General features: G+C 35.9%; 1 protein-coding gene across 2 annotated transcripts in view; it reads right to left on the bottom strand.

Annotated features, from left to right (window-relative positions):
• Positions 1-23,594, bottom strand: part of LRRC7 (leucine rich repeat containing 7) — a 410,462-nt gene that overhangs the window by 282,919 nt on the left and 103,949 nt on the right. For both annotated transcript variants that reach the window (XM_044914052.1, XM_044914051.1), the window contains exon 3: positions 1,134-1,251. In XM_044914052.1, coding sequence (XP_044769987.1) covers positions 1,134-1,251 — 118 coding nt within the window. The remainder of the gene's footprint in view (positions 1-1,133; positions 1,252-23,594) is intronic.

The raw sequence follows: 23,594 nt of genomic DNA, 5'->3' as shown, positions 1-23,594 counted from the left end.
ATGGGGAAAATAGAGCAGAAGGGAAATTGGGAGTTCAGTTCCAAATAGGGTGAACCGGTAGGCCTCACTGAGTATGCTGGAAAAAATTTTACTCTGATTATGAGAAAAATAAACAGTGTAAAGTTCGTAAAATGTTCTATAAAAGATCAAATCAGATATATGAATACAGAGGGGGAAAAAAGGCCTGAGTGAGTCAGGGACTTTAATAAGTGGAGGGGAGAGAAGTTTTCACTTTGATTTATAGTTTAATTTTTTTTGTCTTAATAAAATTTATTGTTACTTCTTAATTTTTTTAAACAAATGTTTTATTGATGTTTCACATGCATAGAAAAATACACACAAGCTATAAATATATATCTTAATGGACACTGTATAATAAACATTTCAATGGATATCACAAAATAAAAAGAAAAGCAGACTAGAATTTTGCAACAAACATAAGTAACAACTACCTAAGCCAGAAAATTAAACATGACTAGCAACCCAGAATCCCTTTCAACTCCTTCCCAGGATAATTTGCTCCTACCTTTTCTGGGTAACTAATACTCTGAATCTCAAAAATATCTATATGATGCTTTGTAGGTTTCTCTTTTGAGGACTTGTACTCTATTAATACATTAATTCCTGGATAATTGATATTTCTGATTTTATTTTAAGTAGCATAATATTTTCAAACTTTATTTTTGTAAACTCCTTTTTTCTGATAAATGGAAATGCAATTGAATTTCCATATTATCTTATAGCTAACTAACTTGTAAATTTATTCATATATTAAAAGTTTATCTATAAATTATTTAAGATTTTCTGTGAAAAATGAGAACGATTTCTTCCTTTCAAGCTCTTACATCTTTTTTCTTCTTGCCTTTTTCACAGCCTATATTGTCAAGTATAATGTTGAACAAAATTGATGATAGAGGGTATAATTATTTTGTTCCCAATATCAGAAGGGAAGTGTCCAATAGGTCACCATTACAAAAGATTTATAGTTTAAGATTTACCTTTTCAACAAAATTAACTTCAAGTTACAATAAAATCAAATAAAAAGTGTTATTTGTATATCATTTGTTAAGAGAAAACAAAGCACATTTTTAATTAAAAATTCAAGTTATTTAGAGATAAGATGAGAATCTTACCATTTTTACTGATGTCGAGTTCTTTAAGATTAACTAAACTAGCAATAGTGGTTGGCAGATTTGAAAGATCATTATCAGGAATACTTAGTTTTCTTAGAGCTTGACAGTTGAACAATTGCTGTAAAAGAAAATAATGATTAATTAGATCTCAATTTGATTAAATCCTTTCATATATAAACTCAGAAACAAAATTCAGTTCACCATTTTTATAAATGGGGTAATAAAAGGGCCAGCTGCAAAAGTCTCACCTCCCACACTCATACTCTCAATTCTTTTCAGAATGCTTCACATTCCATCTCCATGTTCATGCCTCACTATTCTCTGCTATCCAAGTTCAAAACACAACGTATTCTATTTTTCCCCTTCTGTTTACTATTAATGTTAAATTTGCCTTTGATCCTACTGATTTTTTTCTTTCAAATACTTTCTGGAGTTGTCCCTTTCTTTCTATTCCCACAGCTACCAGGATAATCTCAATTCTCTTTCTCTGCAACCATGTAGTACTTCCATTTGATCATGTTTGACAATTTTTAATATAACATCGAAGAACTGCAATACAACTGAATACATGGGCTCACATTTCTTTTATGTCCCTCCACACTGCTTCACAAATATCTAGCAAATGAAATATTTAACTTTTGAAACTTGGTAAAAAAAATAACTAGTGATTGGTTCATTTCTGCCATCAGTCCAAAGTACTACATGGGGAAGAGTCAAGTGTTAAAGCAATAGTTCTCAAATCGAGCATGGTTTTATTTATTTATTTATTTATTATGTTATGTTAATCACCATACATTACATCATTAGTTTTTGATGTAGTGTTCTATGTTTCATTGTTTGCGGATAACACCCAGTGCTCCAAGCAGTACGTGTCCTCTTTAATACCCATCACCAGGCTAACCCATCCCCCCACCCTCCTCCCCTCTAGAACCCTCAGTTTGTTTCATTGAGTCCATAGTCTCTCATGGTTCGTCTACCCCTCTGAATCCCCCCCCTTCATTCTTCCCTTCCTGCTATCTTCTTCTTTTTTTTTTTTTTTTTTTTTTCACAGGTCCAGCATGGTTTTAAACATTGTTAAGTGGAGGTGCTTATTTAAAATATGGATTCTTGGACTTTACCCAAAGAAGTACTAATGACTTAGGTCTGGGATGGGGGTCAAAATCTGCATTTGTAATCAAGCACTCTAGCGATCTAATTATTTTGATGTACATGTTTCCAGTACCACATTTTGGGAAAAAATGTTAGATTTTTTTTTTAGCCATGTCAATCTTATTTTGACTGCTCAAGATATGAACAGTTGGGACAGAATTTCTCATTCATTTCTGGAAGAATTATCTTTTTTTTTAAAAAGATTTTATTTATTCGTTTATTTGAGAGAGTGAGAGAGAGAGAGAGCACATGAGAGGGGGCAAGGTCAGAGGGAGAAGCAGACTCCCCGCCGATCAGGGAGCCCGATGCGGGACTCGATCCCGGGACTCCAGGATCATGACCTGAGCCGAAGGCAGTCGCTTAACCAACTGAGCCACCCAGGCGCCCAATTTCTGGAAGAATTATCTTAATGAGATCTTTTCTATTTGACATTTCTAATTCTATTTTGCTGAATTACCACAGATAAAGCATCTGGTATCCATGACTATGCAATTGGCCCACAGTACATTTAACTACCGTTTGTTCTTTCATGTACTTCATTACTTATAGGCAAAAACAATGTAGTACGTAGTTGTTATTTCTTAACTCATTAGCTTTCTAAAAAGTAAATTGTGCTGGTTGTTACTTAGATAAAATATACAGTTTCTTCTTTTGGTTAGCCATTTTTGGCTCCTTACAAAGATTATTTCCAATACTTCATGTAATGCTAGAATTTTGACATGCTACACAGAAGTGTTGCTACCTCTTTTTATGAAACCTAGAAAAGAGAACTTTGATGGATTGTTTTCATTAACTACTAACTTTCACTTTAAAAAATAGAAAAATAGATGTCTATACTCATGGTAGGCATTAATTTAAACATTTGCTCAGTCTCTATCATTCTCTGAGGAACATTAGATCCACATGCAATGTGGTTAATTATAGATTTATAGATTTTAAAATTTCAGTTGACTCATGACTGATCTTGGTAAAAGATGTACCAACAACTCTTTAATCTGATTACTATAACAATTTTATACAAAATTCAGACAAATGATTTTCAAAACGTTTTTTTTTAATTCAAGTTTAATCATCTCAACTAAATTCTCAATTTTTCTCAAGAATTAATTATAGGTCTTGGCTTTGTTGAAGATTAATTGACCATTAGTTGTGGGTTCATTTCTGGGTTTTTTATTCTGTTCCATTGATTTATGTCTGCTTTTGTGCCAGTACCATACTGTCTTGATGATTACAGCTTTGTAATAGAGCTTGAAGTCCAGATTGTGATGCCTCCACCTTTGCTTTTCTTTTTCAAGATTGCTTTGGCTACTCAGGGTCTTTTGTGCTTCCATACAAATTTTAGGATTGTTTGTTCTAGCTCTGTGAAAAATGCTCTTGGTATTTTGATAGGGATTGCATGAAATGTGTAGATTGCTCTGGGTAGTATAGACATTTTAACAATATTTGTTTTTCCAATCCATGAACATAGAATGTTTTTCCATTTCTTTGTGTCATCTTCAATTTCTTTTATCAGTGTTTTATGTCTTCAGAGTAGAAATCCTTTACTTCTTTGGTTAGGTTTATTCCTAGGTTTCTTACAGTTTTTGGTGCAATTGTAAATGGGATTAATTCCTTGATTTCTCTTTCTACTGCTTCATGATTGGTGTATAGAAATGCAACAGATTTCTGTACATTGATTTTGAATCCTGCGACTTTTCTGAATTTGTGTATCAGTTCTACAAATTTTTTGGTGGTGTCTTTTGGGTTTTCTATAATGGAAAAAGTCTCTTCAACAAAATGGTGTTGGGAAAACTGGACAGCAACATGCAAAAAAATGAAACTGGACAACTTTCTTACATCATACACAAAAGTAAATTCAAAATGGATGAAAGATCTAAATGTGAGACAGGAAACCATTAAAATCCTAGAGGAGAATACAGGCAATAACCTCTTTGACATCGGCCATAGCAACTTCTTATTAGATAAGTCTCCTGAGGCAAGGGAAACAAAAGCAAAAATAAACTATTGAGACTTTATCAAAATAAAAAGGTTTTTGCACAAAACTATTAACAAAACTAAAGGCAACTTTCAGAATGGGAGAAGATATTTGCAAATTACATTGTTTGATAAAGGGTTAGTATCCAAAATCTATAAAGAACTTATAAAACTCAACACCCAAAACTAAATGATCTAGTTAAAAAATGGGCAGAAGACATGGATAGACATTTTTCCAAAGAAGACATACAGATAGCTAACAGATACATGAAAAGATGACCAACATCACTCATCATCGGGGAAATATAAATCAAAACTACAATGAGGTATCACCTCATACCAGTCAGAAAGGCTAACAACACAGGAAACAACAGGTGTTGGCAAGGATGTGGAGAAAGGAGAACCCTCTTGCACTATTGCTGGGAATGCAAACTGTGTAACCACTCTGGAAAACAGTATGGAGGTTCCTCAAAAAGTTAAAACTAGAACTACCCTAGGATCCAGCAATTCCACTACTAAGTATTTACCCAAAAGATATAAAAATACTAATTTGAAGGGATATATGCAACCTGATGTTTGTAGCAGCATTATTAACAGTAGCCAGATTATGAAAAGAACCCAAATGTCCTCTGACTGAAGAATGGATAAAGAAGATATAGTATATATACACAATGGAATATTACTCAGCCATCAAAAAGAATGAAATCCTGCCATTTATAAACAATGTGGATGGAGCTAGAGACTATTGTGTTAAGTTAAATAAGTCAGTCAGAGAGAGATAAATACCATATGATTTCACTCATATGTGGAACTTAAGAAACAAAACAAATGGACATAGCAGGGGGGAAAAAAAGAGAGAGAGAAACCAAGAAATAGACTCTTAACTATAGAGAACAAACTGATGGTTACTGGAAAGGAGGTGGGTGGAAGGATGGGTTAAATGGGTGATGGGTATTAAGGAAGGCACTTGTTGTGATGAGCACTGGGTATTGTATGTAAGTGATAAATCACTAAATTCTATACCTGAAACTAACTTACATTGTATGTTAACTAACTGGAATTTAAATACAAACTTGTAAAAAATGAAATTAAAGAAAAAGAATTGATAGAGATCCCTATATTTTTCTCCAATTTTATTTTATTTTCTTTTTTTAAAGACTTTACTTATTTGAGAGAGAGAGTGCAAGCATGAGTTGGGGGGAGGGCATAGGGAGAGGGACAAATGGACTCCCCCTGACACGGGACTTGATCCCAAGACCCTGAGATCATGACCTGAGCCCAAGGCAGACACTTGACTGACTGAGCCACCCAGGTGCCCCAATTCTTCTCCAACTTTAAATGAAGCTATATCAGGAACAAAAGCTTTGGAAACTCCTGAACACCCTATTACATGGAGAATCTAAGACTCCTGTGGTATAGAGGCTAAGAGCATGGTGTTTGGAATCAGCTTGATGTGGGTTCAATTCCCATGCATCTAGTTACTAGCTGTGTGATCTTGGGCAAGTTACCTAACGTCTCTGAACTCTATGAATTTCCTCATTTGTAAAAATGGGAAAAATAACATTGCCTAACTCAAGGGTTGTTGAGATGATTAAATGAGTTACTATATTTCATTAGTTTTAAGTACTGCATTTTTTCACATATTAACATCTTTGATATTTGTAATGAATCTTATAGTCAAGAGCAAGTTATAATTTTGGGAGTTCCTGGGTGGCTCAGGTGGTTAAGTGTCCAACTTTTGGTTTTGGCTCAGGTCATGGTCTCAGGGTTGTGAGATCAAGCCCAAAGTCAGGTTCTGTGCTCAGCATAGAGTCTGCTTGAGATTCTCTCTCTCTTCTGCCCCTGTCCCTGCTGACTCGCTTTCTCTCTCTCTCTCTAAATAAATAAAATCTTCAAAAAAAAAAACCCAAGCTATAATTTTTAAGGAATGTATCTTCCTTTGTGGTACAATAATGACATGTCTTATGATCAGTAGCCTTGGAATTAATGAAACGAATCACTTGTAAAAGTGTAAAACTGTGTTTGGCACATCGTAAGAGCTAATAACTGCTGGCCATTCTGAATATTTGTATACACAGATACAGAGGCACACTTATATAGTAATCTATTTCTTATTTTTCTTTTTTTTAAAAAAATATTTCATTTATTTTTTTGACAGAGAGAGAAAGCACAAGCAGGGGGAGCAGCAGAGGGAGAGGGAGAAGCAGGCTTCTCCCTGAGCAGAGAGCCTGATACAGGTCTTGATTCCAGGACCCTGGGATCATGACCTGAGCTGAAGGCAGACACTTAACCAACTGAGCCACCCAAGCGCCCCTGTATCTTATCTTTCTAGATCATGAGGTCTTTGAAGCCAGGAGTCATGTCTAATTCATCTTGGTATCAACTTGTTTCACCTTTGTACATGCCAAAGTGGCTAGCACCATGTCTTGTACATAGTGTATGCTGCATAAATATCTTTGAAAGTATACTTAGATAAGTCAAGGGAAAATGAGGACAGAAGATAAATTCCAGCTGAGAGTGGTACTTCACTGAACTGGAAGTTTCAGATAGGTAAACAATCTCAGTGGAATCTAAATTTCATAAACAAAGCAGTGAATTTTGAATATGAGTCATGATGTCTACAAATTGGCAAAGAAATTAAGAAGGCATCTTAATGATTCTTTCAAGATTCAAGCTTTGAATGAAAATGAAATAGAATGATTATGAACTAGCTGTGATTCTTTCATATAGTATAAAACAGCAAATATAATTAATAGCTAATTAGAGTAAGACTGTTAATGGTAATGGTTATCCTGTCTTTCATTTGCTAATGATATTTCACATTTCAAAAATATTAAAACTGTTTTGAGTCTTAAAATATTTTTGCACTGAAGTGTTCTCTTTCTTGGGCGAAAGGAAAGAATTTAACTCTGACAGAAATTGGTTTGAGAAGAGTATGCAATTTAAATTACTGACTCCAGAAAGCAATGGTTAGATATTTTCTAAGGAGCTGACAGAAAAGATAAAGGCCTGAGGGTGGAAAATAAAACACACTTAGACCCAAAAATGTATATTCTAAGAGCTATATTATTCATTTATTCATGGAAAACCATGAATTGATATTTGCTACAAATGAGATACTATGCTAAGTGCAAGGGACACAAAGTGAATAAGACACAGCAACTGAGCTCAGATTGCTTACAATTTAATATTTACACAATAAATTAATTAAATGTGAAAAAAAAACTGTGTGAAGATAAATATCAGGTGTTATGTAAACACAGAAGTAGGATATCTGCACCAAATTATGTTGATAGTGGTGGGGTGGATTCATGAAAGTATACCTGGAAAGGGTGATGAAAAAATGGATCACCCAAGACCTGGCACAAGTTAGGCAGATGAAGACTAAAGAGGGATAACATTATAACTTTCTGTAGCATCTAGAGATACTCCCAACTCAAAGAATGTGTAACCTAATCTAGTTTCAGATGATTTGTTTTAAAGCATGAGGAGACTTGGATCTTGGAGTGAATGCTCTGAGTCTACATTTACATGCGTTTAAAATATATTTAGTGAATACCTATTATATGCTATGGTCCATGTTCATCATTGAAACTAAAGGCATGAAATGAGGGACACCTGGGTAGCCCCAGAATCTGACTCTTGATTTGGGCTCCTGTCATGATCTCAGGGTCGTGGGATCGAGCGCCTGTGTGGGGCTCTGCTCTCAGCAAGGAGTCTACTTGAGATTCTCTCTCTCTCCCTCTCCCTCTGCCCCCCCCACCCATGTGTGCTCTCTCTCTCTCTCTTTAAAATAAATAAATACATATTTTTTAAAAAGGCATGAAATAATACTGTCAATTTCTGTTTTTAGCAGTATGGTGGACTAAATATTCAAAGAACACTTTAGTTCAGCAAAGCTACACACACACACACACACACACACACACACACACACACTTTTAACGCATAACTAAGCTCTGGCTGTAAAGTACAAAATCCCTCAAATTCCAGAATAACAAGAAAATAATAATACATTGGGTTAAGTAGGTCTACATTTAACTTTTGCTCTGGTGATATATGTTGGTCTACAGTGCCTGAAGGCTTAGATATTTTTGCAAACAGAGGGAAGGAAAACTGCTTGGGGTCTGAACAGAGTGGGAGATTGGCTTATAGACAACTCCAGTTAGAATTGGGGTTTCCTAAGGGTGATATCCTCTGTGCATGAACTAGAAAAAACTGAGTTCTTCAAAGAGGGTCAGTGGGGAAGGCATGCCTTTTTCAGTTTTGACTCTGAGTTAAGTGAGAAGAAAGAAAAGAAAAAGAAAAGAAGAGGGAAGGGGAGAGAAACAAAGAAAGAGAAAGAAAGAAGAAAGGAAGGAAAGAAGGAAGGAAGAAAGGAAGGAAGGAAGGAAAAACAGGGAGAAAGAGGAGGGAAAGAAAAAAAAAAGAAAGATAAAGAAGAAACAAATAAGGAAAGGAAAGGAAAGAAGGAAGGCCAGCAGGAAGAAAAGAATGAAGGGAGGGAGGAAAGGAAAGGAAATGGTACAAAAAAAGGAAAGGAAGAAATAAAAACAGAAAGAAAAATGAAAATTAGCCTTCTAGGGCTTACCAACCACAGCCTATCTTCCCCTGAATTAGGGTCTGGAATTCATAGTATCTATAAGGCTCCCTAAAACCCAATCCAGAGTTACAGGTTGTCTTAGATTACTATTGCCCCCAAATGCCTGGTAAAAGTAAATACAAATCTCCTCTGGAGGAATACACTTTAAATTCAGACCTCAGTGAATTCCCAAAGTTAAAGTTCTAAGAAATATGGGATCACTTTTTAAAAAAAGCACTGAATATAAAATTAAATAATCAACTGAATGAGATGATGCAGAAAAACAAATAATCTTGCTTCTAAATAATGCAGATATTAGAATTATAAAACACAAAATGCAATTTATATGCATTTAATAGGTTTAAAGAAATAAAAGCCTGATTTGAAAGCATGATGATAGAAGAGGAGATTATCACAGAGAGCTCACAGATCAGAAGAATAAACATTGCTGGAGAAAGTAATAGTGAATAGATGTTAAGAAGAAATTAACTGAATGAAAAACAAGGGGATGGAAAGTAGAAAAGACTGGTTAAATGACATGAAGAACACAGTAAGACAGCTTTTAAAATTTAAGTAAAATTTATTAGAGAAAAAGATGAGGTGCCTGAGGAATTCCAAAATTGTTGAGAGAAGCTCATCTTCAGATTGAGGAATCTCAAAAAATTCTAAATAAGTTAAATGAAAAATAACCTACATCTACACTTACATGAATTTGTAGAGTATCAAAGGCAGTAGATCTTAAAATTATCAAAGAGAGATTACCTTCTAAAGATTGAGAGTGAGAAACAATTAAAGCAATGACTCATTAGATGTTATTACTAAAATACTAAGAGTAAATAATATAATATTTACAGCTATTTTTTAGAAAAAAGGCAAAATAACAGCATTTTTAGATAAAGACAAACTGAGTTTACTACCAAGACACTTTCACTAAAACAACTGTCAAAAGATATCTTTTTTTTTTAAGATTTATTTATTTACTAGAGAGAGAGAGTAAGAGTGTACAAGCAGTGGGGGAAGGGCAGAGAGAAGGAAAGGGAGAGAATCTCAAGCAGACTCCCTGCTGAGTGCAGAGCCTGAACGCGGGGCTTGCCTGAGTCAAAATCAGGAATAGGATGTTCAGCTGACTGAGCCACCCAGGCACCCCTCAAAAGATATCTTTTAGGAAGAAGACAAAGAACTCTAGCAGACAGGTCTGAGCTGCAAGAAGTAATAGCATTAAAATTTTTTAAATTAAACAGAACATGTGATTAAATCTAAACAACCACTAGCTATATAAAATAATGACAAAATTTCTAATTATAAGATTAAAAAATCAATGTAGGTCAAAACAGTTTGGTAGTGGCATAAAAATAGACGTATAGATCAATAGAACAGAATTGAGAGCCTAGAAATAAATCCACTCATATACATATAATGAATATTTGACAAGGGAGCAAAAAAAAAAATGAAAGGATAGTCTCATTAATAAATAGTGATGGGAAAACTGGATAATCACATGCAGAAGAATGAAATTGGACCCCTATCTTATACCACTTACAAAACTTAATTCAAAGTGGATTAAATACTTAAATGTAAGATATGAAACTGTAGGACTACTAAGAGAAAACATAGGTAAAAAGCTCTTTGACATTTGTTTGGCAAAGATTTTTGGGACATGATATCAAAAGCACAAACAACAAAAGCAAAAATAAACAAGTGAGACTACATCACACTAAAAAGTTTGTGCACAGAAAAAGAAATGATCTGCAAAATACAAAGGTAACCTGTGGAATGAGAAAATATTTGCAAACCATTTATCTAATAAGGGGTTAATACCCAAAATGTATAAGGAACTCATACAACTCAATAGTAAGCAAAACAATACAGAACAAAAAACGACCTGATTAAAAAATGGGCAAAGGACTTGAATAGACACTTCCAAAGAAGACATATAAATGGTCAACAGGTACATGAAAATATACTCGATATCACTAATCATCAGGAAATGCAAATTAAAACCACAATGACACATCACCTCACACCTGTTAGAATGGCTATTACCAAAAAGACAAGAAACAAGTGTTGGCGAGGATGTGGAGAAAAGGGAACCCTACGCACTGTTGGTGGAAATGTAAACTGGTGCAGTCACTATGAAAAACAGTATGGAGGTTCCTCAGGAAATTAAAAATAGAACTACCATATGATTCAGCAATCCCACTTCTGGGTATATACACAAAGTAAATGAAAACACTTATTTCAAAGAGATATCTCCACCTGCATGTTCACTGTAGCATTATTTGCAATAGCCAAGACATAAGAAACAACCTAAGTGTCCATCAACAGATGAGTGAATAAAGGTATGGTGTATATAAATTTATATACAATGGAACGTTATTCAGTCATAAAAAGAAGGAAATCCTGCCTTTTGTGAGAATATGGATGGACCTCGAGGGCATTATGGTAGGTGAAACAAGTCAAAGAGAGAAAGACAAATATTGTATGATCTCAATTATATGTGAAATCTAAAGAAGTTGAACTCAGAGAAATAGAGAGTAGAATGGTGCTTGTCAGGGACTATGGGATGGGAGAAATGGGAAGATGTTGGTTAAAGGGTACAAATTCCTAGCTATAAGATAAATAAGATCTGAAGATCTAATGCACAGCATGGTGACTATTATTTTAAATACTGTATTATATACTTCGAAGTTTTAAAGAAGGTAGATCTTAAATGTTATTACCATACATACACACAAATCCTAATTATGTGAAGGGATGGAGATGTGGTACCTTACTGATACCTTATTACCTTATGTGGTAGCTATTTTGCAATATATACATGTATTTAATCATCACACTGTATACTTTAAATTTGCATATGTTATATGTCAATAATAGCTCAATAAAGCTGGGTAGAACTAAAAATCTGAACAACAGAGACATACGTATCAGGGAAAAGATAATTAGATTAAAACAGTCTTAGATGGGACACCTGGGTGGCGCAGTCAGTTAAGCCTCCAACTCTTGGTTTCAGCTCACGTTGTGATCTCGGGGTCATGATCTCAGAGTCATGAGATCCAGTGCCTTGTGTGGCTCTGTATTCAGCAAGGAGTCTTCTTGAGTTTCTCTGTCCCTCTCCCACTGTCCCTTCCCTGTTCCCCCTCTTAAATAAATAAACAAATCTTAAAAATAAATAAAATAAAACAGTCTCAGATATTTGCTTTGTGAGAAGGATAGAGATACTGATTAACTTTAGATTAACTTCTAGGATAACAGCTAAAGAAATAGCAATAAGCTATAAAATTTCCTACAGAGTAGAAGCAGAATAAATGGAATAAAACAAAAAGAAAAATATATCTTTAATAAATATAATGGAAAATGAGTAAATACTTAAAAGAAGCAATATAGATAAAAATGAAGACTAGCATGGAATAAATTAATGCAAATACATCAAGAGTTGCCATCAATAAATATGGATTAATTTCTCCAATTACAAGACAAAAACTATCAGGGAAGATTAAAATAAAAGATAATCAAGCTATTTCTTATTACTAGTGATCCACTGAAAACTTGATGGAAAAATGATAAAATTGGCAAAATTAGCCAAAATAAAGTTTATGCAACAATACTGATTTAAAGCAAAATGTGTTAGTATAGAGTGGCCATATGTTGTGGGTTTTTTTAAAGATTTTATTTATTTATTTGACAGAGAGAGCAAGAGAGCACAAACAGGGGGAACAGTAGAGTGAGAGGGAGAAGCAAGCTCCCCACAGAGCAGGGAGCCTGACGTGGGGCTCGATCCCAGGACCCTGGGATCATGACCTGAGCCGAAGGCAGATGCATAACCATCTGAGCCACCCAGGTGCCCCAGAGAGTGGCCATATGTTAAAAAACACTAGTTCACCAGGAATATATAAATCTAAACTTGTATGCACTTACTATCATTATCTTTAAAACATTTAAAGAAAAATTTGACTTATCTACATGGAGGTAACATCATAACAGGGTATTTTGACAAATATCTCTCAAAAATTGATCAAAAATAGACAAAAAGAAAAGCTGTAGAAGAATCGATGGCCACTAGATTGTCCTGCTGGACACATAGAGAATACTGAACTCAACCATATATAGTATTTTCTTAAAAAGTGCTTATGAAAAACTTGCAATTAACCATACACTAGACATAAAGCAAGTCTCAACAAACTTCAAAGACCTTGTAACAAAAAGACCAAATTCTTGGACCATAATGCAAGTTATAAATTACTCACCAAAAGAACTTTAAAAGCTTGGTAGAAATTTAAATTTAATAACTCAAGGGTCAGAGGAGAAATCATATTGGAAATTATAAAATACAAGTAAGTAATAATAAAATATTGGGCGTTAAAAATGACAGGAGATAGCTCGAGTAATTGGGAGTGATTTGTCACCTTAAAGGCTTACGTTAGAAAAAAATAGGAGGCTGAAATGAATGAGTTAAGCATGCAGTTTAAAAAGAGAGAAAAATGGTAACAATGAAGAAAGTAAACGAAGATAAAAGAAAGAGTTCTTCACAACTCATTAGTCTATGAAGGAAGAAGGACAGATATTCTGAAACAACCAGACTGGGAACACTTTAAGCTAAGGAACCATGTCTTTTGTGGGTCATTATATGCATCTTATGATTGTTTTGTCTTTTTAAATTTTTTATTGTGAAATGCGAATACACAAGAGTATATATAATACATATGTTCTTTTAAAATTATTATGATAAAACAAAAGACCCATATTCCTCTATCTAGTTTAACAAAGCTACTTTATGCTCTCCCAGTCATGTCTTTTGGTTCCTACCTGACTCATCTTGAGGTAACCAATTTCTTGAAATTTATTTTACTCATTCCCTCACTTTTATTTATACTTTTACCACAGGTCTACTAATCCTAAAATATATATTGTTAAGATTTGTCTGTTTATATGAATGGAATAATACTGTATGCTTTCTTCTACAACTTGCCTTCTCATTCAATATTATGTTATCAACATTATTTCATGTTGATGTATATAATCTCCTTATTCACTTTTACCACTTCGTGCTTCACAGGACACAATTGTCTTATATAATCTACTGTTGATAGACTTTTGGTTTTTTTCCATTTTTTTCTAATATAAGCAATGCTGCTAAGAATATTCTTATATATGTCTGCTAATGCACATGTACAGAAGTTTCTCTAAGGAGGTAGGCATATGCTCAAATTTCCTAAGTAATAGAATTTTTTTCCAATGTAGCTGTAAGAATTTTAAATTCCCACTAACAAAGATAAGAATTCTTATTTCTTCATACTATTTCCAAAATTTGGTATTGTAAGACTATTTAATTTTTTCCCAATCTGTGGTGTGTACCATGGTAACACATTTTACCTAATAATTAATAAAATTAAACATATTTTCTTGTTTTATTCATTTGAAAGAGTTCATCACATATTCTGGATACTGATTCTTTGCCAGTTCTCTCAATATATGCCTTATCTTTCCATTCTTTTTATGGTATCTTTTGATAAAAAGGCATTTACAGTAGTCAAATTTATCTCTCAGTTTTAATATGTACAGATGGCCTCCTATTTTTTTTCTCCTAAAAGTTTTAATGCTTTGACTTGACTCATTTGGAGTTTATTTTTGAGAATGATGTTTGAAGTAAGGATCCATTCTTTTCCCTTTATAGCCGATCAGTTATTCTAGCACCATTTTAAAAATAGTCCATTATTTCTCCACTGATTTACAAGACAAAGTCTGTTGTATATCTGATTTCCACATAAGTATGTGTTAGTCCCTGGACTTTCTATTTCTAGTATACTGGTCTATTTGTCTATCTGTCATTCTAATTGGCTCCTCCGAATTCTATGACTGTGATTTGAGTTTGTGCTAGACAATAACATGGGAAAAATATGAGATAATGCCTTAAGAAGGAAGAAACAGTTCATCCAGGCTTTGAGAAAGGGATAGTTCTGTGAGAGGAAGGTCGGTTGGGGAGGTAGGGACAGACTGGGAGGAGTAGAGCAGTTCAGGAAGTTGTACTAGAAGGAAAGGCCCAGAGACATATTAGGAATGGCAAAAAATTAAAAGCAGCTGCATTCTAAACTTTTCGGAAGGGAACAGAAAACAAAAGGTTTTAGACAGAATGTGAAAGGGTCTAAGAGTCAAGGCTTTATCCTACAGGAAGTGCTCCAGTGGTAATCTTTAATCATTTGAGTCAACTTTACAGGTGCTATCTCCAGAAACACACACACACACACACACACACACTCTTCTGCATCCAATTTCAAGAGCTTGCAAATCACCAGAAGCCCGTGCTTGGATATGTGGAGCAGGTTAAGGACCTTGTAATAGGTCATAACATGCCATTTCTAAAAAAGCAGAGGTAATCGGGTCCATCTCCTGCTTAGACATTTTCATTGTCATTCTGCTCTCTTCAGGACAAAGCCCCAAGTCCCTAATGTGGCTTTCAATGCCCTTCACCTCTCCAGTTTCTCCTCTGGTCATTCTCCAGTTCCCTGTCTCTTCCTCACACCTTCCCCTCTGCTGGCCTGCATTACATCTCCTGCCACACTCAGCAACTCCAGTTTCTGTACCCACCATACTCTGCCTTGCCTTTGCAAAGCCAGGTCTTCAGCTGAAGCTTTTCTCCATCCCATGCCATCCCCCCCTCCTCTCCACCCCATCTCCAAGATGAGGCCCTCCCATCTTTCAGGTCACAGCTTAAGACCAGTTGACTTGCTCCCCTTGTGTACTTTCATAACATTCTGTTATTTATCCCTATTGAAGCCTGGATGTCAGTGTTTCAGGATTGTTAGACCGTAAGGTTCTCTAGTTCCAGCAGCATCTACAGGGTATCATGCAATACCTGACACATTGTACTCTCTCCCTCCGTAAATCCCTTGTTCTTTCATGAATATTCTAATGCAGGGGAGTTGCAAATAACAAGATAAGTCGGGACCATTTCCTGAGCACCTATTATATAGGTGCAAGCCACTAAACTAGATTTTAAAATCTACCATCTCTACTTCTTACAACAATGTTGCAAGCAAAGTGTTATTATCCCTACTTTGCAGATGGGAAAATTCAGGAGGCTAACTTTTACAATATCATAAACCTAGGAAGTGTCAGGTGCCAGCAGTCAAATTCAGTTCTGTCTGGTATAAAACCATTTCTACTGCAGCGCCCTGCTCCCTCTGCATCAGCAGATCTGTGTTTTGGAAAGATAACAGTGACAACTGACAATGTGGTTGGCAGCTGCCTAGGAGGGGAGAGTGAATGAGACAGTGGGAACCTTGAGCCCATCATAATGGTCCTAGGAGGATTTACGGAAGAAAACTCAGATTCAATGACTATCTTTGACAGCAAGGACCTAAATTAGAGTAAATGTGAGTATATGTTATAGCACTTTGCTATCCCTGAAATGCTATATAAAAGCAAACTATTATAATTTGGATTAGCATTTTATTACCACCTTTGTACTCAGGCTTGGAAAATTAAGGACATAATAAAAATGTCATGAATGTGAATGACTATATCTGCAAACATGGTTCCTTAGAAAAAATAAGATATAAGATGTTTATTTTTCCACCATAAACAAAAAAATATTAGTTGGGTGTGAGTTAAAAAAAAATAGACACTTTTCCTGAAAAGTCTCATATAAGATCATAAATATTCAATGAGAGGGTTATTGATGCCATATGCTGGCACAAGTGGATTCTAACAGGGCAAAGGACTGTCTAATGAGTTGGCATTACTGAATGGCTGATTTCTTAGAAGTTCTTCATTTGAATCCCTTTAAAAGTGTTCAGGCTATGTAGTGTTCCCGAGTTCTTTTGAAAGCTGTTTCAAAAAAAAATTATTTTATGCACATTAAAATAAAATGTTTTAAAATTCTTCAGTTCAATACAAATGTTGATTATCTTTAGTTAGAAAAGAACCAACTCAAGAATAATAGAGTAAAAAATGGTTTATATAGGTACTTGGTGAAATGGTAAGCTTCTAATTATGACAGTCATTTGCTTCCTTTTTTTCCTTCCTCTCTCCCTTCTCTCCTCTTTTCCCTTCCTCCTTCCCTTTCTTCCCTATTTCTTCCCTTCCCTACTCATTTCCCTTCCTCCTTCCTGAGTGCTGGCATTCAGTGAGCACCTCCTGAACATCTACTCAGTAGACAGGCACAGTGCCAGGACCCAAAGATAAAGAACAAAGTATCCGCTTCCTCAAGGATACAGACAGCTAGTGGTTATAAATACAGAAAAAAATATAATGCAATCTAATAAATACTAAAATGAAGAGAGGGGCTTTGCAAAGTGCATTTTACTCCAAAAGAAACATTTCTAGACCTTGCCTTTAACCTAGAGAATTTGGATGTGTGGATTTGCATGCCTTTCAAACTAGTCTACACTGTTCCCTCACAATTAACATCCACTCCTTAAATGTTCATAGGTGGGGGAAGTGACTGACTCAGATGTTATTTATTTTTTTTTTTTAAAGATTTTATTTATTTATTTGAGAGAGAGAGAATGAAAGAGAGCATGAGAGGGGGGAGGGTCAGAGGGAGAAGCAGACTCCCCGCTGAGCAGGGAGCCCGACGCGGGACTCGATCCCGGGACTCCAGGATCATGACCTGAGCCGAAGGCAGTCGCTTAACCAACTGAGCCACCCAGGCGCCCCTCAGATGTTATTTTTGAGAAACAACTGGCACCTGTAACCAGAAGCAGACAGGTGGGTGATCAGAAAACAGGTGAAAAATAATAAGAGTCTTCATTAAGGCACTGTTAGGAGGGGTGAGGAGAGAGACGTGTCGGAAGGAGAAATCTTTCAGATTCGGCACCAGTAGTACACAAGCAGTCAGAAAAGGGAGGGTTCTAGAGGGGAGGGGGGTGGGTCGATGGGTTGGCCTGGTGATGGGTATTAAGGAGGGCACATTCTGCATGCCTGCATGGAGCACTGGGTGTTATGTGCAAACAATGAATCATGGAACACTACATCTAAAATGAATGATGTATGGTGATTAACATAATAATTTAAAAAAAAAGAAAAGGGAGGGTTTTGTGCAGTAGTGGAGCCCTAGGTTGATGTGGAAGGTGTGGGGCTGGGCAGTGCTGAGAGCATCAGGTAAGACTGCAGCTATAGCTAAAGGGAACACTTCAAATCCCTTTTAGGGCATTTTAGCAGTATTAAATGTGCATCAGAGAAGAGCTCTTTTCTTCCTCCCACAAAGATGGCAACTACAATAAATATCTAAACATTTTATCCCAGAAAACAGTAAATATCACTGCTGTTGTTTTTGAAATACAGATCTTTTCAGCAACAATTTGCACAAGGGTGTTGTTGAATCATTATTCCCTTTAGAACAGCAAGTTTATTTTAGCATTTGTCATTGCCTTCGAAGGAAGGAAATATATATCTGTTTTATTGGAATAACAGCTGTCAGTTTGAATATACAAGGCATAGCAACCTTGCCAGACCCATTCTACTTGAGAAAAATATGCATTTAAAAGTTTTTAAATGAAAATGTTTTCTAAATTATAAGCCCCTGATTACCTCACTTGGTAGCAAGCTAATAACACCAAAACAGAAACAGGAAAAAAGTGAAAGCTGAATATAAAAGTAGCACTTTAAATGTTTTTAATTTGGACCCATCTTAATTGCTCCTAGGCATTTGGGCCAAATTCCTGATATCTTTATAATACTTAAGACAATTGATGGGGTGCTTGGGTGGCTCGGTTGGGCGACTGCTTTTGGCTCAGGTCATGATCCTGGAGCCCTGGGATCAAGTCCCGCATTGGGACCCTCTGACCCTCCCCCTTCTTGTGTGCTCTCTCTCTCTCTCTCTCCCTCACATTCTCTCTCTCCCAAGTAGATAGATAAAATCTTAAAAAAAAAAAAAAAGACAAGTGATATCTGTGTGTACATGTGCATGTGTGTGTTTGTGTGTGTATGTGTGCCCATGTACCTTGGGGGTTTTCTTTAGTTGCCTTTTTAGTAACTACTAGTTGGTAAAAAATCTGGCTAATTGAAATTTATAAAAATATTGGTTTTGTCTATAGAGAGAATAATCAATATGGTGTGTGAGCAACTGGGTTGAATGGCATTCATTTAGACTTTCGTATACACACACAAGGTTCTTGTCTATCTATGCTTTTTTTTTTTTAAGATTTTATTTATTTATTTGAGAGAGAGAGAATGAGAGACAGAGAGCATGAGAGGGAGGAGGGTCAGAGGGAGAAGCAGACTCCCTGCCGAGCAGGGAGCTCGATGAGGGACTCGATCCCGGGACTCCAGGATCATGACCTGAGCCGAAGGCAGTCGCTTAACCAACTGAGCCACCCAGGTGCCCTCTATCTATGCTTTGATCAGTTGTAAGTAACTGAAAATCCAACCTATGCTGGTTAACCCTGCCCAGGTCAGTTAACCAGATAAAAGATGATATAGTTGGAGTCTCTTTTCCACTTATACTGATAGTGGAATGATTATAAACTTTGGAATCAAACAAACCTAGATTTGAATTCTGACTCCACCCTAACTGGCCACATACTGTTGAGCAAGTTCCATACATTTTCTCTAGGCTCAATTTAGCATTTAAAAAGCCCAGTTGGATTGTGTTCTAGTCTTAACCTTTAACAATGCACTTCTGCCAAGCAGAATTCTCTGACCCCAGTCCCACAGCAAAGCATGATTAGTTGTCTCTCTACTGTGGTTTCATATAATCTGTGTAATTGTTCTATAATCCACTTTTACAGAATCATATTATAATTATTTATGCAACAAAAATTTAGTGAGACCTTAACTTTGAACCAAACAATGTGTTTCCTGTTGAAACAAAGATTAAACAGACGCTGTCCCATATCCTCATGTCTTTCTTCTTCAACCGTATTTCCTTACAATCCAGTAGGTATTCCATAAGTATGTATCGAATGAATAATGATCTTAGGTTTGGTAAGTGCCACTTAGAACTGTACATGTGGTAACATGGAGGCAAAGCGGAGAGTGAAATAACTGACCGTGAGGGAAGGATGAGGGTGGTGGGAGGATGTGACAACCGGGAAGACTCTGAAGGGAGCATATGAGGCAGAAGAAACAGCACGAGCTTAGAGGCAAGAAAGAGCTTTGTGTTTGAGGGACACTTCACAAGACAGCAAAAGTAAGAGACAGGAGAGGTAAGCTGTAGGGAAATAATGCCTCACATTAGCATGATATGCTCAGCTGTGTGGTTTTATTCTGTAAGTTAAAGGGAAGACAGGGAATAGTCTTAGCCTATGTTGTGGCCTGGTCATAGTTACACTTGGGTATATTACTGCTGACTGTATGAAGAATAAATTGGGGCAAAAAAAAAAAAAAGCAGCCTTAAGACCTATCTATAAGGAAACTGTTCCATTAGTTTGCTAAAAGATGCTGAGGGCCAGACAAACGCTCTGTTGATAGGGTGGAAAGGAGAGATTAGATTTAGATATATATAGGTGGCAAAATTGACAGGACTGGCTGTTGATCTGATGCAGAAGGTAAATAAGTAGGGAGAAAATAACAGGGTCTTGCTATTGCTTCCAAATGGACAGTCACTAACTGAGACAGAATATAGACCAAAAGATGGGTTTCAAGGGGGAAAACTAGATTTGTTGAGGGGCACCTGGTTAAGCGTCTGCCTTCCGATCAAATCATGCATGATACCAGAGTCCTGGGATTAAGCCTTATGTCTGCTCCCTGCTCAGCAGGGAGTTTGCTTCTCCCTCTCCCTCTGCCCCTCCCCCTTGCTTGTAGGCTCTCTCTCTCTCTCTCTCAAATAAATAAATAAAATCTTAAAAAAAAATAAAACTAGACTTGTTGAGTGTGAATATTCAAGTAAATCCAGAAAGCACGTGTAAATCTAAAGACTAAGAGACAGGGCTGAGCTGGCAGAGGGCACTTGAAGTAATGAGCACTGGGTGTTGTATGCAACTGATGAATCACTAAATTCTGCCTCTGAAACTAATAATACAGTATATGTTAATAAAAACAATAATTAAAAAAAAAGCTTTACTGCCTGGTAGTAAATGAATGAATTACCTAGTTTTTGCCTTACTTGGCTTCCCTATTCCTCGACAATGTCATCACTCCCTCCTTAGAACTCCTCGCTCCCTGGTTCCTGTAACTCTTGTTATAAACAGAGTTCAGACTTCAGTTAGCATCCCCCATGCCCTGCCCTGTTGGCCTCTGCCCTGCTCCATTTCTCCAGAGAACTAGAACTCCTGGGCAGGCCGGTGACAATGGCAATCACAGAAGGAGTTATCATTGATGTTAATGAGTAAATGGCAATCACAGAAGGAGTTATCATTGATGTTAATGAGTAAATTCACGTTGTGGAATGTATATTACAAGCTTTTATGTAGTCAATTCTTAATCGTTTAGAACAAAGAAAGAGAACCTTTATTCCTGTTAAAGGCCACTGACATAGATAAGAGGCAACTGAGAGCCCTGGGAGTTAAATTTAACACAATTAACCTTTATTGCCACCTCAAAAAAAGAGAACAAATGTTTAATTAATTTGCTTAAAATTTAAAGACAACAGAGTTAACTCTCTAGGCAATAAATACCACATGCATACGCACACGCACACGCACACACATATTACTCATGCCAAAATGAAAAAAATCAACAGTGAGGCTAGTTGTTACTAGGAAATCAAGCAAAAAGATTCTAAAGAGATACATAGAATATTGGCATTTCCTCCAATCTATGGTCAAGATTTAACCAATTTATTGCCATTTTGGGTTCATTACAGAAACAGCAAACTACCTCGGTATGGAAAGGATGAATATCTCTAGGATTTTTTTAAAAACTAATTTTCACATAAATTTTGGAAGAATGGGTATCTGCAAAAGATTTTCTCTGTTTACATCACTGTTAATTTAAAAAAAGAAAATAGTTTCCTTTCTATAAAGTGGATTATCATTTCTCATTTTATACGAAAATGTCAGCCTTGTGGTCTTCTTTACAGTACTATAGCTGCTAACAATTGACATTTTGCCAGGCCCCATAACTATACTTCACACACATTACTTTTTAATCTATAACAATAAAGAAGAATTACCACAAGGTCAATAAATGACAAAAATAAAATGCTGGCCAAATAATCCTGCAAGGCAGATGTTTTATCTTAAATAGGGGAGAAACGGAGATGGAGAACCTTTCCCTGTCTGGGATGCAAATTCGAATCTGCCTGATTCTAAAGCCCTAGCGCTTTCTACCTCACCAGACATTTCACTTCTAACTTCTCTTCCTCTCAACAACTAGAGGCTCTTAGTGGAATTTTGGAGCTGACCTTCAAAGTTAAATAATACCAGCTAGCAGGCAATAAGTGTGAGTTTACATTATTCATATCTTTGCTTCTCTTGTGTCCTATCATTTCTCAGCACCTGGGGAACAGTTCATTATCTCTGAAGTCTAGTGGAGGGTCTCTTAAACTTTTCTGCCACAGTAACCTCTCACAACAGAATACAGAGAACATGACTTGTTATCTTTGCAATGTAGATGAATTTTGCATTTGATTCCATAACATTTTCATGTTTGTGTCTTAAAAATCTTTCTAATTAATTGTCATTCTAGAAAAATGTAGCACATGCATGCTATAGTAGATCCTAACTCATGGCCTCAACATATCTGTACTAATTTTTGGAAGCAAATGTTCACATGGTGATTTTTTACATATGACTAGAGGCTAGTTCTATGGAAGGTCAGCCGCATAATCACACTGAAGGAATCCCAAGTCCCCATAGCAAGCTGAGAATGGCCTGACTTCCCAGGATTCCCTGGTCAACAACTGGATCTTGACGTGCTTCTAAATCAGAAAGGGCATTCTACTAATGCAGCAATTTGGACTCACTTTTGGAATGAAATCAGCCTTTAGGGAACTGATGGAGGATTATTTCTCTAGAGTGTAATAAAACATTTTAAGAGAATTTATGCTCTAATCACTCTAGAAATTTAGGGGATAAATGTATAAAAAAAAAAACAAGCAAATAAGAGATGAAGCAACTTCTTTTATACTCTAGAGAAAAAATCCTCTATCAGTTCCCTAAAGGCTGACTCCATTCCAGAAGTGAGGCCAAATTGCTGCATTAGTAAAATGCCTTCTCTGATTTAGAACCACTTCATATACTAAGGACTGAGCCAGGAAACGAATAACATTAAAACATGTAATAATCAGTTAACAACTATTATAAGAACTAATGGAAAGAATAGATAGCAGATATTGACCTGCTTTTTACATTTACATTTTTACTTTTTATGTCATTCAATTTTCTCAAATGATACTTTATAATTTACTTGAGCATTGGACATTTACTTTTGTCACTGCATCTTACAGACCATTTTCAAAAGGACCACGACATGGTCAGATCCAGCAAAAGGTTAACCCCGGGTTTTCTCTTCCAGCTCAATTCTCTTTCTTCTAATTTTTTTAAAAATTAATTTTTATTTTTATAAAAGCATTACATCAGTTCTTTGTCCTGTCCTTTGCATCCTACAATCCCTCTTCTAGAGGTAGTTGCTTTCAACTTTTTAAGCTATTATTTCTTGTATTTTCTTCTATATTTCTAGAGAATACACATGTATTTCTACCTCTTGTTTTATCAATTGCAGACATTGCCTTTTTACAGTTAACTTTGAACAACATGGTTAAACTGCAAAGGTCCACTTATCTGTGGGTGTTTGTTAATACAGTTCAGTACTGTAAGTGTATTTTCTCTTTATAATTTTCTTAGTAACATTTTATTTTCTCTTATTCTACTGTA

This window comes from Neomonachus schauinslandi, chromosome 4, assembly GCF_002201575.2.
Source record: "Neomonachus schauinslandi chromosome 4, ASM220157v2, whole genome shotgun sequence".
NCBI lineage: Eukaryota > Metazoa > Chordata > Mammalia > Carnivora > Phocidae > Neomonachus > Neomonachus schauinslandi.
This window is presented reverse-complemented; position numbering and strand designations above follow the sequence as displayed.